At 45.3% G+C, this 15,052-nt stretch overlaps 1 protein-coding gene across 2 annotated transcripts in view; it reads right to left on the bottom strand.

Annotated features, from left to right (window-relative positions):
- Positions 1-14,243, bottom strand: part of SLC4A5 (solute carrier family 4 member 5) — a 100,087-nt gene extending 85,844 nt beyond the window's left edge. For both annotated transcript variants that reach the window (XM_045827471.1, XM_045827469.1), the window contains exons 1-3: positions 14,223-14,243; positions 8,041-8,121; positions 2,590-2,781 (exon numbers count right to left, since the gene is read on the bottom strand). In XM_045827471.1, coding sequence (XP_045683427.1) covers positions 2,590-2,781; positions 8,041-8,113 — 265 coding nt within the window. In that variant the 5' untranslated portion in view covers positions 8,114-8,121; positions 14,223-14,243. The remainder of the gene's footprint in view (positions 1-2,589; positions 2,782-8,040; positions 8,122-14,222) is intronic.
- Positions 14,244-15,052: the final 809 nt, after the last annotated feature.

Here is a 15,052-nt window from a genome sequence, read left to right as displayed (position 1 = left end):
TATCAGATATAAGGGGAAAACTTTTTTACGGTTATAATTCAAAGCTGCAACATATTTTTATGAACTAAAGCCTTAGTTAATTAAGATAGTTTCTCAAACTGAGATCTGGTGTCCCCGGGTGGCTCTACAAACGTACAAATGCATTTTCATGCATCTACAAGAAGCTATCTTCTTCTTAAAAGGGGTCCCTACTTTACTCTGGTTTGAAAGACACAGCCTACAATTTCTGGTCCTCCTAGGCTGTCTCATTCTCTCCCCTGTTTCACAGCCATGCCAGGAATAAGCCAGTAATACGTGCACGTGTTACGGGAACAGCAGGCTAGGAAAGGGATAAACCAAACGCACGAATGCACCAAAGGAGTCTTCATTCTCTCCCCCACACTGGTTTCCAGGCAAAACCAGTGTCCCCTTAACTGAGCCAGAAACTGCCAAACAACCCACCGTTCACACCATGCGATACGCTATGTCACATCAATAAATACTACTTGTTGGGCCTCCTCCAAACCCTTTGAGCAGAGAGCACCAACTCTAAACCACCCACCTCTTCCTTGGCTCAGGAAGGACCCAGCAGACTCAACTTGCAAAGGGTGACTGCATCCCTGGATGTGGAGGCAGCAGTGGGGCCACAGGGGGATATCCCAGAAAGTGAGCATGAGGCATCCCGTGCCAACAACATGCGGAGCGGGAGGCTCCCCACCAGGCTTGCCCTTTGCTGGCCTCTGCTGCCCCTGCCCCAGTGGGCGTGTGCACACGCACATGCATACATGTTTGTGTGTCTGTGTGTACAGCATGTTTTAATCAGCACATATCTCTTACCCTGGGCATACCCAAAGGACTCCCCATTACCCCGTCTCCCGCATAGATGAGACAGGATAGTGAGAAGCTAGGAAAAGTCCTTCGCAAATGGAACAGGGAAACTGAGACAGGCAGCTGAACACAGTGGCCGAGCAATTTACCACCAGGGACCGATGGTCACCAGGGCGAAGACCAGGCAGATGTAGACTGGGAAAACAAGGACCTCACCCTCAGGGTCACCCTTCCTCTCCTGGCCTGTCCTCTCTGGAGGTAACACCTAGGCCTCAGTCGTGTTTCACCTCCAGGCCCAGAGATGCAGCAAAACCAGGTGGACATCGCCAGAACCAATTTCAATGACTAAAGACCCCCTGCCCTGGCGCTGACCAGTCAGTGGAGACCTTGACCCTGAAATGACACACACACCTGGAGGACTGATGAATATTCTACTAAAACCCTCCCCTGAGACCTCCCCTACACTTGCTTAGCCTTCTAGAAAGACATAAAAGCCTCAAGACAGAGGTCCCAGCACAGAGGCACGCGCTCTCCCTTTGGGGAGCAGCCAGGGCCGTTTCCTTTCCTTCCTTCTCTCCCCTCCCCCACCACCTCTTTCTTAACTCTCCTAAACTCCAAGGCAATGGGCAGCTGGCAGCTTGTCACAGGCTGACCCCTGAACCTGTCCCCAGAGCCCCTTCTTCTCTGACTTCCCAGTGAGATAAGGCAGCCCAGCCCGAGCTCTCCTGCTGCTTCCTCCATGCTAAGCCCCTCCGTGTTTCACTCTCCCTGGCTTTCATACACAGACCCTCATAGTCACCCGAACCTGTGCTGTGAAACCTTCCCTACATGAAGTCAAGAACCCACGCACTACCTCTGGCCCTGGGCAGACCTGCTCAGGGCCAGGCCCCTGTCCGGTCACACAGATGCATATGCCCTGGAGAGGCCACAGGCCCTAGTGGACCGCGTCCCTGAACAGCGGTTCAGGCAGCTGCGGGGCTGGGGGAGGCCCTGGGGGCCTTCAGCAGCACGTGTGTCTGATCTTCTCCCACTGGGACACTAAACCCCGCTATTGCCTCTGACCTTCCTGGGAAGGTTTAGATGGTGAAATCACTAATTTTGTCTTGCTCAAGACAGTAAAAATATGTAATAGAAACCAATTAAATACCATTTATTAGGCAGACTTGGGGTAGGGTATGACGGCAGTAAAATGATGTCCCTATTAACAGACAGAAAATAATAAAATGTCACAGTCGTGCTCTGAGAACGCCAGCCTTTTCACTCCTCTTAAGATTGATGTCTTTCTTTCCAGGGAAAGAACAAAAGGCTGATTTTTAATCAGCCCCAAACTGGTTTCTGTGCAGGAGAGAAGCCCTCTCAGCCAGGGTCCCAGACAATTCTGCACCATTCAAGTCCGAGTGAGGGTGGGGGGAGGCACTGGAACAGGGAATTCTGTTTTCTGAGCACAACGCCTCATGCCCGGCAGTCATGTCTGCACTGGTTTCTGGGGCAATAGCCATGTGGCCTCCAGGAACGTAGAAATGAGGGAAAGAGTTTCTGAGCATTAAACCATGAAATCCGCAAGGAATGGGTCAGAGCAGAGGACGCAGAGTCACCACAGAGAGATGGGGCTCAGCCTGGCTGAAGGTGTCCCTGAGCAGCAAGGCTGTCTGCAGTGGGGCCGCAGAGCAGAGGGGGCTGAGAGGCCGGAGCCACGGGCTCCACAGAGTCCCTGCTGCCCTGCCATTGCCCGTCTGCTCCCACAAGTGGGTGGACCCCCAGAATGCGCCCCGAAGAACTCACGGGTCCTGCTGGCATGATCCACACTGCTGTCCCCGCTGCTTCCCCTGCTCCCCAAGCAGGTCAGCTCCTGTGGAGGCCTGTCTGGCCTCAGGCCCCAGCGGCCCTTTTGCTGGCCTGAGGGATGTCCCTTTTGGTCTCTCTTCCTTTGAGGGTAAGTGGGGACTGAAAGCCCAATGTGGATGGAACGGCAGTCTGTGGGCACACAAGAAAGGGGAAGCAAGAGTTAATAAAAGTTGACATTTCTCCTTAATATCCTACAATTACAAAGAACTAAGGCCAAAAGCAAAATGGAAGGCATAGGATTCCTGGACAGGGCCACTGCCCCGAGACTAGGGGTTGGCAAAATTCCACTTCTGAGCAACTCAACAGTTGCGGGGAAAGATACTCTTGGTGCTATTTAGAGCTCTGTCAGCACGAGCAGAACTCCCATCTCCCTGCTCCTGCTCGTCCAGGCGGCAATGACCACATGGCCCTCACTGGGTCACGGATTTAGTCCAAAATGAAGAGCCTCTGTTTGGCTGTTGTAGACAAGCTGCATGCACCTCCATCGTGGGCCATTTCTACTAACAACCAAGGGCTACTTATCTACTGAACTACTTATCAGAAGAGCAAGTCATTAAATTAAAACCGCATTGAGATATCATCTCACACCTGTCAGAATGGCTATCATTAATAAATCAATAAACAAGTGCTGATGAGGATGTGGAGAAAGGGGAACCCTAGTGCACCGTTAGTGGGAATGCAGACTGGTGCAGCCACTGTGGAAAGCAGTATGGAGATACCTCAAAAAATTTAACTATGGGTCTGCCTTTCATCCCGGCATCCACTACTAGGAACATATCCAAAGGAACCCAAAACACTAATTCAGAAGAACATAAGCACCCCTATGTTCACTGCAGTGTTATTTACAATCATCAAAATATGGAAGCAGCCCAAGGGTCCATCAGTAGATGAGTGGACAAAACAACTATGGGACATTTACACAATGGAATACTACTCAGCCTTAAAAAAAAGAAGAAGAAAATTTTACCATCTGTGACAGCATGGATGGACCTGTAGAACATTATGCTAAGTGAAAAAAGCCAGTCAGAGAAAGACAAATACCTATGATTTCACTCATATGTGGAATCTAATGAACAAACTGAACGAACAAGGAAATTGGGGATGGACTCACAGATGGAGAGCAGGATGACAGCTGGGGAGGGGCGGTGATGAGGGGGTGGAGGGATTGAGCAAAAAGGAAAAAGGGCTAATGGACACGGACAACATTATGGTGATTGCTTGGGGAAGGGTGACATAAGGGGACTAAATGGGAATGGAAAAGAATACAATAAAGATCAAATAAAGCAAAGAAAAATAATAATAACAAAGTTAAAAAAGAAAGAAAAAGCAAAGCAAATTATTAAGGATTTCTCAAAGCTGGTTACGTAAACCAGACTTTTCAAGAACTGCAGCTGCAGACAACCTTCAGTGCAGACCCCACAAGGAAGCCTGACTGCCGTGCCGGCGCCTCTAGGTCTGCGCCACAGAGGCAGCTGAAATTCCCTTAGCCCTCGGGAGGGACATTCGGCTACCAGCTTCTCACCAGTGGTGTCTTGAGTGGGTCAATGATTTTTTAAAATAATTAATAGGCCCTGGCCAGGTAGCTTATTTTGGTTAGAGCATCATCTTGATACACTAAGGCTGTGGGTTCAATCCCCAGTCAGGGCACATACAAGAATCAACCAATGAATGCACCAATAAGGGGAACAACAAATCTCTCTCTCTCTCTCTCTAAAAAATCAATAAAATTTAAAAATTAAAATAAAGAATTAATAGATTGCTTAGTGCAGTTTTAAGTGTGTGGAACAATCAAACAGACAGTCCATAGACTTCCATGCACTTCCCCCACACACCCCACCTCCACAAAATTTCCTCTATTTTTATTGAGGTATAATTGACATATAACATTGTATGTATTTCCAGTTTACAACAAAATTATTTGATTTAAGTACATACTGTGAAATGATTACTACAGTAAGTTCAGTTAAATCCATCACCACACTGTTACATTTTGTGTGTGCTGAGAACTTTTAAGACCAACTCTTTTAGCAACTTTCAAATACAACTTTCACAATACAGATTGTAAACTAGAGTCACCATGCTGTACATGAGGTCGCCAGAACTTAATTACCTTATAACTGGGAACTTGCACCTTTGACAGTCCTTACCAATTTTGTCTGTTCCCTACCACCCACCTTTGGCAACCACTAATCTGTTCTCTGTTCCTACAAGTTTGGGTTTTTTAGATTCCATGTGTGAATGAAATCATGCAGTATTTGTCTTTCTCTGTATGACTTATTTCACTTAACATAACGCCTTCAAGATCCATCCATGCTGCTGTAAATGGCGGGATTTCCTTCCTTCTCATGGCTGACATATATTGAATGTATCACATTTTCTTTATCCACTTATCCACTGTTGGACATTGTGGTTGCTTCCACACCCTGGCTATTCTAAACAATGCTGCAGTAAACATGGGGCTGCAGACATGTCTCCAAGACAGTGATTTTGTTTCCTTCAGATAGATAGCCAGAAGTGGGATTGCTGGATCATATGGCAGTTGTATTTTTAACTGTTTGAGGAACCTCCATAGTGTTTTCCTTTATGTCTATACCAACCTACATTCCAGCCAAGAGTGTACAAGGGTCTCCTTTTCTCCACATCCTTACCAACATTTATCTATTGTGTTTTTGATAATACCCATTCTAACAGGTGTGAGGTGATATTTCATTGTGATTTTGATTTGCATTTCCCTGATAATTAGTGATGTTTAGTGCCTTTCCAGTATCCATTAGCTACTGGATATCTTCTTTGGAAAAATATCTATTTAGTTCCTCAGCCCGTGTTTTAATTGGATTTTGTTTTGTTTTGTTTTGCTATTAAGTTGCATGAGTTCTTTATATATTTGGATACTAACCCCTTATCAGACATGTAATTTGCAAATATTTTCTCTCATTCTGTAGGTTGCCTTTTCATTTTGTTAATGGTTTCCTTTGCTGTACAGAAGCTGTTGGGTTTGATCGAATCCCATTTGTTTGCTTCTGTTTCTGTTGCCTTTGCATTGGGTGTCGAATCCATAAATAAATAAATAAATAAATAAATAAATAAATAAATAAGTAAGTAAATAAATCATTGCCAAGACCATGTCAAGGAACTTACCCCTAGTGCTTCACTCTAGGAGTTATATGATTTCAGGTCTTATGTGCAAGTCCTTTATCCATTTTGAGTTGATTTGTGTGTTTTGCGTGAGACAGTGGCCTAGTTTATTCTTTTGCTTGTGGCCGTCCAGTTTTCACATCACCATTGATTGAAGAGACTGTCCTTTCCCCATTGTATGTTCTCGGCTACTTTGTTATAAATTGAGTGTATATTTGTGTGTTTATTTCTGGACTCTCTGTTCTGGTCCACTGATATAAATGTTTGTTTTTATACAGATACCATACAGCCCTGATTATTATAACTTGGTAATATAGTTTGACATCAGGACACGGGATGCCTCCAGTTTTGTTCTTCTTTCAATCTGTAGAGTGCTTCAGATAGTACAGACATTTAACAATATTAATTCTTCCAAATCATGAGAATGAGATACCTATTTATTTGTGTCTTCTTCAGTTTCTTTCATCAATATCTTATAGTTTTCAGTGTACGAGTCTTTCACCTCTTTGGTTAAATTTATTTGTTCTTAAGCATTTTAGTTTTTTAAATTTTTTTAAAGATTTTATTTATTTATTTTTAGAGAGGGAAGGGAGGGAGAAAGAGAGAGAGAGAGAGAAACATCAATGTGCGGTTGCTGGGGGTCATGGCCTGCAACCCAGGCATGTACCCTGACTGGGAATCGAATCTGCGACACTTTGGTTCGCAGCCCACACTCAATCCACTGAGCTATGCCAGCCAGGGCTTAGCATTTTAGTTTTTGTTGCAGTTATAAACAGGATTGTTTCCTTTTTTATAGTTTGTTATTAGTGCATAGAAATGCAACTGACTTTTGGTATATTGTATCCTCCAACTTTACTGAGTTTATTTATTAGTTCTAACAGTTTTTTGGTGGAGCCTTTAGGGATTTCTGTATATGAGATCATGTCATCTGCAAATAGAAACAGTGTCACTTATTTGAATGTTTTCTAATTTTTATTTTTACTTTTTGTTTACTTACTTATTCATTCTGCCGAATTGCTCTGCCTAGGACTTACAGTGCTATGTTAATACAAGTGGTAAGAGTGGGCATCTTTATCCTGTTCCTGGTCTTAAAGGAAGAACCTTCAGCTTTTCAAGATCTACATTAACTTGATTTTCTTTTCTTGAAAGGAAGACTGCCTCTTGGTTTAAACTCCTGAAATGCACATGCTAGATGCCCGGGCACTTCCTGACTGCAGATATCATACAGAAATCACATCCAGCTAAACCCTGAAGAGTCAGCTGCCCTGCATGCTACGGTCATGGACATCTCCCTCTCTGGGACTCAGTGCCCTCATCTGTCACGAAGAAATAAAAAATCCTTCCGCTACTGGCTGGACAGGTTTTTGAGAAGGTAGAATGGGATGGTTCGTGAGAATGTGATTACAAAAATTGTAAGTGGCTATATACGTGAAGTGTATGCTTACTAAAGGAACCAGGAGAGATGGCTGTCAGGGAAGTACTTCACTTTCTGTCCTGGATCTGCTTTGTACCCCCTTCCCCACTTTTTTTTGTGGCTCTGATCATCAGAGTGAGGCCAATTCATTTAGCTGGTAAACTGGGGAAGGGCTAACCCTCTTTCTTTGCTCTGTGGGACCTCTTCTCCCACGGTGAACGTCTTGCAGTTTGTTCAGGGCAATGCCAAGTTCTTCTAAGCACTCCTCACTCCTTTTGTATTGACAGAGTGGCTCTACACATTCTGCAGCTCAGCAAACACCTAGCTGGGCCAGGAGATTAGTGTTTCCCTCCAAGCAGTGAAGGGGCAGTGGTGGGGCACCAGCCTGTCTGCCTGCCTCTTCCTGAGCCCGGTGGCTGCTTCTCAGAGTGCAGGATCCCTCAGGCCTCTGAGTCAGCAATTCTGAAGCAACAGGAATATGTGCACTCAGCACCCTCTTGCACTGGTTTTAACGGCACTGCCATTCTTAGAATCTATAAAATGTTGATATTTGGCATTAAGTATGGTTTTAGATCTTGTAAAATTAGGTGAGTTTAATTTTGAGCCCTAACCCATGCAAGCAAAGTGCTAGTGTCCTATCTCCAGCTGGACCACGTGGTCCCTTCTGGACACATGAAGGGAAGTCTGGTCCCACAGGATCTAGAGGAGACACTTGGGTGGGTCAGGAAAGTGGACTGGCTCTCTAGCTTCCCTAGAGAGGGAGAGGTTTTATAAGGATGGATATTCAAGGAATTCTCAGACCCTCCTGGGACCTGCCTCCTGTCTCAGAGTGCCCTTACCTTCCTGATTCTGACGTCGCCTCTGGTAGGTAGCAGGGTCCAGCTTCCCCGCCCCAGCCTTCTCCTCCTCCATCTGCAGCACTGTTAAGTGAAAGATGGACACAGCTTCAAAATGTGTACAGCACAAAGAAGTAGAATTTCCAGGAGAAATGGTTATATCCATACTCATAGCTGGAGACCTTAATGCAGATGAAAAAATTAAGGCAAAGGAATGCATAAACTGAGGAAACTCAACTATCCACCTGCAACAAATAGAGAACACACCTTTTTTTTTTTCAATTACAAATGGAACATTTACAAAGAGGAAACATTTACCAGGTTACAGAAAAGCCTTAGTAAATTTTGAAGAATTTTTATCATATGTCCATGGTAAATACACACATTTAGATACTAAAAATAATTTCTAATTATGGGTTTAATAGGAAATCACAATGAAAATTATTAAATATTTAGAACTCAATAATTACAACTATTACACATTGAAATGTGCAGAGTAAAACATACTTAGAGGGAAGAAAGAAGGAAGAAAATAAATGTGATAAGCATTCAATGAAAGAACCTAGAAAAAGAACAGGAGAGAAAACCCAGAGGAAGTAGAATGTAAATATAAAAGATAAAGGAAAAATAATGAAATAGAAAACAATCGAGCATAGAGGTGGTTAATAACTCTAAAGGCAATTATTTGAAAAGATTATTAAAATAAGCAAACCATGCAAAACTAACCAAGAAGAAAAAAGAATATTCATAAATAAACATTAAGAAAAAAGGGACATCCTAAAAATATAATAGGAAAAATTTTAATTATAAATGAATGCCATGAAAATACATTTTCATGCAATGCCAATATTTTTTTTGTTTTTTGCTCCATCCTTCCACCCTCCTGTGCCGATACATTTTAACTTAGATAATATACAATAGCCACTTTGCAGCGTGCCAAACCCTATCACAAATGCTCTGCATGTATGACTTCATTGAATCTTCTCAACAACCCTACGAGATAAGTAACATTATTATTATTTCCATCTTACAGATGAGGCAACTGAGGCACAGAGAGCTTAACTGACTGCCGAAATGGAGGAACAGGGATTCGAACCCAGATAGCTCTGTTTCTGGAACTATAGCACTCAGTCACAAAGCTACTGAATGAATACTTTGTTAGAAAAATAGCAGCCCTGGCTGGCGTAGCTCAGTGGATTGAGCACGGGCTGCGAACCCAAGTGTCACAGGTTCGATTCCCAGTCAGGGCACATGCCTGGATTGTAGGCCATGACCCCCAGTAACCGCACATTGATGTTTCTCTCTCTCTCTCTCTTTCTCCCTCCCTTCCCTCTCTAAAAAAAATAAATAAATAAAATCTTTAAAAAAAGAAAAATAGTGTACGTGATCAAAACTGAGTTGAGAAAAATTAGAAAACCTGAATTAACCAATATCCCCTAAGTGAAATGGTCATGAGAAAGGCAGCCCAACTAGCCACATATATTGATAATTGTTGAAGCTGGATTATAGGTACAGAAGGGTCTGCCCTGTCCCATTTTTGGCTCCCATCATATTATTTTGTTATTTTTGTTATGTTTGAAATCTTTCTTTATGTAATTAAAAGAAAAATAAACACCAGAAGTAGTTTAAAAATGTTTTTTCCAGATCTTCAAGGATTAGACAGTCTCTAACTTACACAGAAATGGTTCTCAAAAGCAGGAAAGGAAGAGCTGGAGGCAGCAGGTACGTCTGAAGACCAGGACTCAGGGTGGGACTGAGAACAGGAGAGTTGCTAGAACTCTTCCAATCAGCTAAACCCTCAGCTCTCCCTCCCAGGCTCCAGTCCTCTAGCTGCTCCACCACCACGCAGAAAATGGAGGGGTTACACCAGGAGGCCCCGGGTAGCTGAGGGCAGGGAGGAGTCATTTCCCTGGGGGCAGGGGAGCAGGATTTAAGTGAAGGCAGCTGGGTGTGCAGCTCACTGCCTGACCGGCTCCTGGGACACCAGCAAAGCATGCACGCTCCAGGCGGGAGACTGGAGGGGACACCCGACAAAACGGTGAGGGCCGCACCCACTCGTCCCCCAGAGGTTCCTCCAGGGCAGCTGTGCTATAGAAAGAGCTAAAAGTGAGGGTTCAGAAGAAGCCACCCCCCTCAAAATAAAATAAAATACAAGAGATTTGATACACTCCTTGAGAACTTGGAAGAACTTAAGGGAGTGACAGAGAATAAAACATGCAAAGGAAAAGAAAGGCAGTCAGAAACACCAGTGAAAAACTGAAAGTACAGGAAATAAAAGGTGATCATAGTGCATAACCATGAGAATGAACACGGCCTTCTGAGTTAACTAAAAACAGTGGTGATGTACCTACACTGAGAGGGTAAAGGAGGAGATGGGCGTGCTGTAAGATAGTTAAATATTCGTATGTTAGGTGGCTAATTTCTAACATTGATGAACAGCGGAATATACACAGGTTTTATTAGGAGGGTGTAAGTGATCAACAGAAGAAGCTAAAAGCATTATTCTGGCACGTTGTCTTTGGGAAGTGGAACTGTGGGATGGGTGGAAAGGCCAGCTAGGGTGGAGTTTGTTGCTTTTTATCACACATCCTCACATGTGTTGACTGGTTTTCACGTTACAGTTATATATTATTTTTATTTTAAGGCAAATAATCCAAGATGACACATGTGGCTCCACTGTATGCTTCAATCTATTTGTTGAAAGTGAGTCATGTTTAAAATACTCAGAACTACAAAACGAAGAGCCCTGTGAGACAGAGGTTCCCAAACCTGAGTCTGTCTCAGCGGCGGTGGCGCCTGGAGGGCGGGTTAGTCCCCATCACCGGCCTCAGCGGTCCGAGGTGCAGCCGGAAAGGCGGCAAGGCAGCAGTTCTCATCGGCGCTGCTGCTGCTACTGACTGAGGGACCATACTTTGAGAACCACTGGCTTAAGGAAATAGCTTTTAATTTATATGTTCTATTAAATTGAATCTCCATATGCTGAGCTTCACCTACATAACAATATCACGTCTTTTCATTCAAACTGGGCACTGGGAACAGGTAAACTTAGTGAGAACACACAGGTAGCATCATAGAGATTGGTGTCTTTTTTGAGGGTTGATATCTTTCTCCATCCTGGCATGGCAGGAGGAGTGAAGAGAACTACCTCCTAATTGTGTAGGCTGACTCTGCCTCTCCCCAACCTCACACTGTAAAGGCCAAGTGACGCAGCCTGGCCAATCAAATGCTCCTGGGTCCCCAGCCACAGACACTGGGGTGATCCGAGCCCAAAGCCGGGCCAGTCCGAACTCTTCCCAGGGCACTTCTGCTTGAGCCATCCGGAAACACTGCCTCCACTCTGTTCCAGCCTGGGAGGCTGATGAGCCTGGGGGCTGCTTGCTATCTGGCGGGCCCTGTGGAGGGAGGTGCCCAAGGAACAGAGCACTGCCGACTCTGTAACTCCTGAGTCACTTCACTCTGGACTGGCCTTCTCAGTTGTGTTGAGCGGATAAATGCCCTTTATTTTTTTCTTCACATTTGAGTCCAGTTTCTGACACTTGCAGTCAACAGTTCCTGACTAATCCAAATACAATCGTTTTCCAGGGTGGTTTAAAAATGTGTTCTTTCATGTTTGAAATCCTATAGATTTCAGATTGGAAACTGAACAAAAGTGAATACAAAATGACATTACAGCTGCAAATAGGGATGAAAACTCTACAGAACTGTAGAAGCCTGGAGACACAATGTAGCTCCCATCCAGTTGGAGGCACTTCCCGGCCCAGCACTAGTTGAGACCACCGCTTCCTGCCTCATCACGACAGAAGAAAAGCTCCCGTCCAGGAGTCTGCAGAAGTAGCAGGAGAATGGGGGCTGCCCCAGATCAGCTTCAAAGGGAGCCGTCCGTCCGTTTGAAGCCAGGTGTTGGCCGTATGGAAGGTGCTTAGATTAATTATTGCTCTGATCTACAGCTGCAGGGCCCATCATAAAAATTCCCAATCATGCCTTGGCTGGTGTGGTTCCGTGGATTGATTGCCAGCCTGAGAACCCAAAGGTTGTCAGTTTGATCCCCAGTCAGGACACACACCTGGGCTGCAGACCAGGTCCCCTGTAGGGGGTGTGAGAGAGGCAACCACAGGTTGATGTTTCTCTCCCTCACTTTCTCCCTCCCCTCCCATCCCCTCTCCCTAAAAATAAATAAATAAATAAATAAATAAATAAATAAATAAATAAATAAATAAAATCTTTAAAAAACATTTCCAATCATGACCAAACCCATGAAACAAAATTTCTATCTCCAGTATTTCATATAATGCATATTATATTGAATGCCAGATATCTTGCTTTCATATCTCATTTAATCCTCACCAAATTTCATGAAGTGCATAATTTTCACCCCCAATTTTCAGAGATTTAAATAATTTTTCTCGTGTCACAGAGCCAGCCCTGGTGGAGCCAACATTCAAATTGGAATCTCTCTGATTCCTGGGCCCAAGGAAGGCAGGGAGGAAGAAGAGGAAAGAAAGAAGTGAAAACAAGGAGATGTGGAGGGTGGGTTCCAGGCCCTTCCTGAGGTCTGGCTGAATCCTGATCGCTCTTAATGGTTTTATAATACCTGCCCCCCAACCCCGACTTTTTGACTTTTCTCTTCTGCTAGCTTCAGCTGATTGTATCCAAAGAGCGTCAGCCAGTACCACCACCCACTACAAATATGTTGCCACAGGAACTGTGCTAGCAACACACCAGCTCCTGTCATGTAGCGAATGAGAAACTTGCAACAGCAGTTTTCCCACACCAGCCCCTCTGCTGCCCAACCAGCACCGGTTAAGTTCCACCCACCTTTAGATCACAGACGGTCTTAGTGGGAAATAGGGCATTCCGGTGAGGGATCAGACCACATTCTCTTCTGTTCGGAGTCACTTAAGGCCCCATTCCGCTTCAGTGCCCCAGCTACCAGTCTGGAATCGTATCTGGGGTCCCTGATCCAAACCCTACTGACGAAATCAATACCCTAAGCCTGCAAGGCTAAGGCCCAGAGTGCCATGCCGGCGAACACACACACAGGGCGGCTCCCGGAGCAGCCTCCGTGTCCACGGAAGCGAGGAGGTGGTGACAGAGCCAACCTGACGCGAGAACGGCACATTCTACCACCAGAAATCTGGTGACTGGGTCACCTGTCATTTGCCCACTTTTCTGGACCATAGGATGCACCTAGCTGTTAGAGAAGGAAAATGGGGGGGGAGGGGGAATTTGAAGCAAAAAATGTGGTAAAATATTTAATAACATAAATAACATAGTATTTCACCAATGTACATGTAAACAAAATTCAACAGCAGCATTAACAAGCACTATTCCTCCCAAATTTGGGGGGTGCGTCTTATGGTCCAGAAAAAAAAATGCAGTTAGCTCTCCGCCCACACACAAGGGCACACGGGTTCAGGCCAGCCAACCGCTGTGTTCCAGATGTTTGCAGCAGACACCAGAGACATAGTGATGGTTCAGTTACTAGAGGGGAGGGGGGAATTGGGTCCTTATTGAGATAACAAGTCCTCAAGATTAGACACCGTGCCTCTGTAAGAAAACTAACCAGAAAAAAGTTGCTCCATGTTCATCGGGGCTAGCCTTCTGAGAGTGTTTCCTCCCATCCTATCTTTTGAGTCGCTTGAGCTTATTACACCTAAGAACATAGGACCAGAGGGGTATCCAGTGAACCCCTCTGAGAGCCCAAAGTAGTTCAGCAAAGGGCTCATCTGGGATGATTCTGTGAACTGAACTGACAAGAATGACACAGGGGCATCTGAGCTTTAAAAAGCCAAACTAGAAGCTAGAGAAAGGCCACCCTCCCGACAGATGGCTTATCTACTGCCTCTGCACTGCCCCCCACCATGGATGCCCCGGGAGAAGAAAGACAAAACAAGCAACAAAATATCCCTAAGCAAACCACCGGAACAAAACCAGCGCTGCATCCCAAACCTGACACCAGAGGCTTGTGATAGAGGAGACCAACCTCCACTCAGTTTCTCTCTTGTGACCCTGTGCTAACAGATGTCATTTATTTTCTGGAAAAGGGGCAAATCTCAGGGCTTTTTTCTTTTACTTTATAAATATTTCAGCCAGTCTCATAAGCTTGGCAAAGACAGTAAAAATTTACACGCCTAGAGGAAAAGATTCTCAGCTCCATCACAGGAGAACCAAAAAAACTAACTCACCACCGTGTCCCAGAGGATGCATCTCCTGCCATTTCTGTTCACATGGTGTGAGGTTTTGAGCCCCAAGCCAGGGACCTCGAGGCACTGGGGTGACTAATACAGTATAATCTTTTTTAAGGAAAGGCAAATATCCAAAGTTCACTTGGAGGATTTACCCAGCCTTCACGGTGTTTCCCTTCTCAGTGTGTGGAGCTCACTCCTCAGTGCCCTGTGCTGCACTGCGAAGCACACTTCCCCTCGTCTGCATGGCGCTGTCCGCCACCCCTGAACCACCAAGGTGCAGACTTACCTTCGCAGTCAGCACCAGGAACCACGACCCAAGTCCCAGGAAGGCCCGAGTCACTCGCTCTGTTGCTGTTGGACAGCGAGGAGGACGCCCTGTGACTTCTAGGCTGAACAGTATTTGGGGCATTGTTGATTGACTTGTGGGGCTCAGTGGTGGCCAGCCATGTGACCAGGGTGGGGGAAGGGACACCCTGCAGGGCGAGCCTGTTGGCTGACAGAGCAGGGCAGTGCAGGGTCTTAACAGAGCTGGCCGTGATCGTAGGAGGGTGTCTTTGGTCTAAATTTCTTCTCACATTTTAACTTAGTGATCTTTTTATGGCAGTGTTATGTTTCAGCCTGGATTTTGAAATGTTGGTTTATCTCCCTGCAGAGTTTCTACTTTTTAAATTCTGTCCTGGAAGGATGTTAGAAGTGGAGGTCTGAGAGCCCTTGGGAATGTCCCAGACCCATCCCAGGGGCACGCACTTTGTAGACAGGTGGTGGCCCACCCAGGAGCCTGCAGAAGCCTGGGTCTGGTATTAAATACTGAGGTGACCCTGGATGGC

This window comes from Phyllostomus hastatus, unplaced genomic scaffold, assembly GCF_019186645.2.
Source record: "Phyllostomus hastatus isolate PE091 unplaced genomic scaffold, TTU_PhHast_1.1 phas_scaffold_78, whole genome shotgun sequence".
Classification (NCBI taxonomy): domain Eukaryota; kingdom Metazoa; phylum Chordata; class Mammalia; order Chiroptera; family Phyllostomidae; genus Phyllostomus; species Phyllostomus hastatus.
This window is presented reverse-complemented; position numbering and strand designations above follow the sequence as displayed.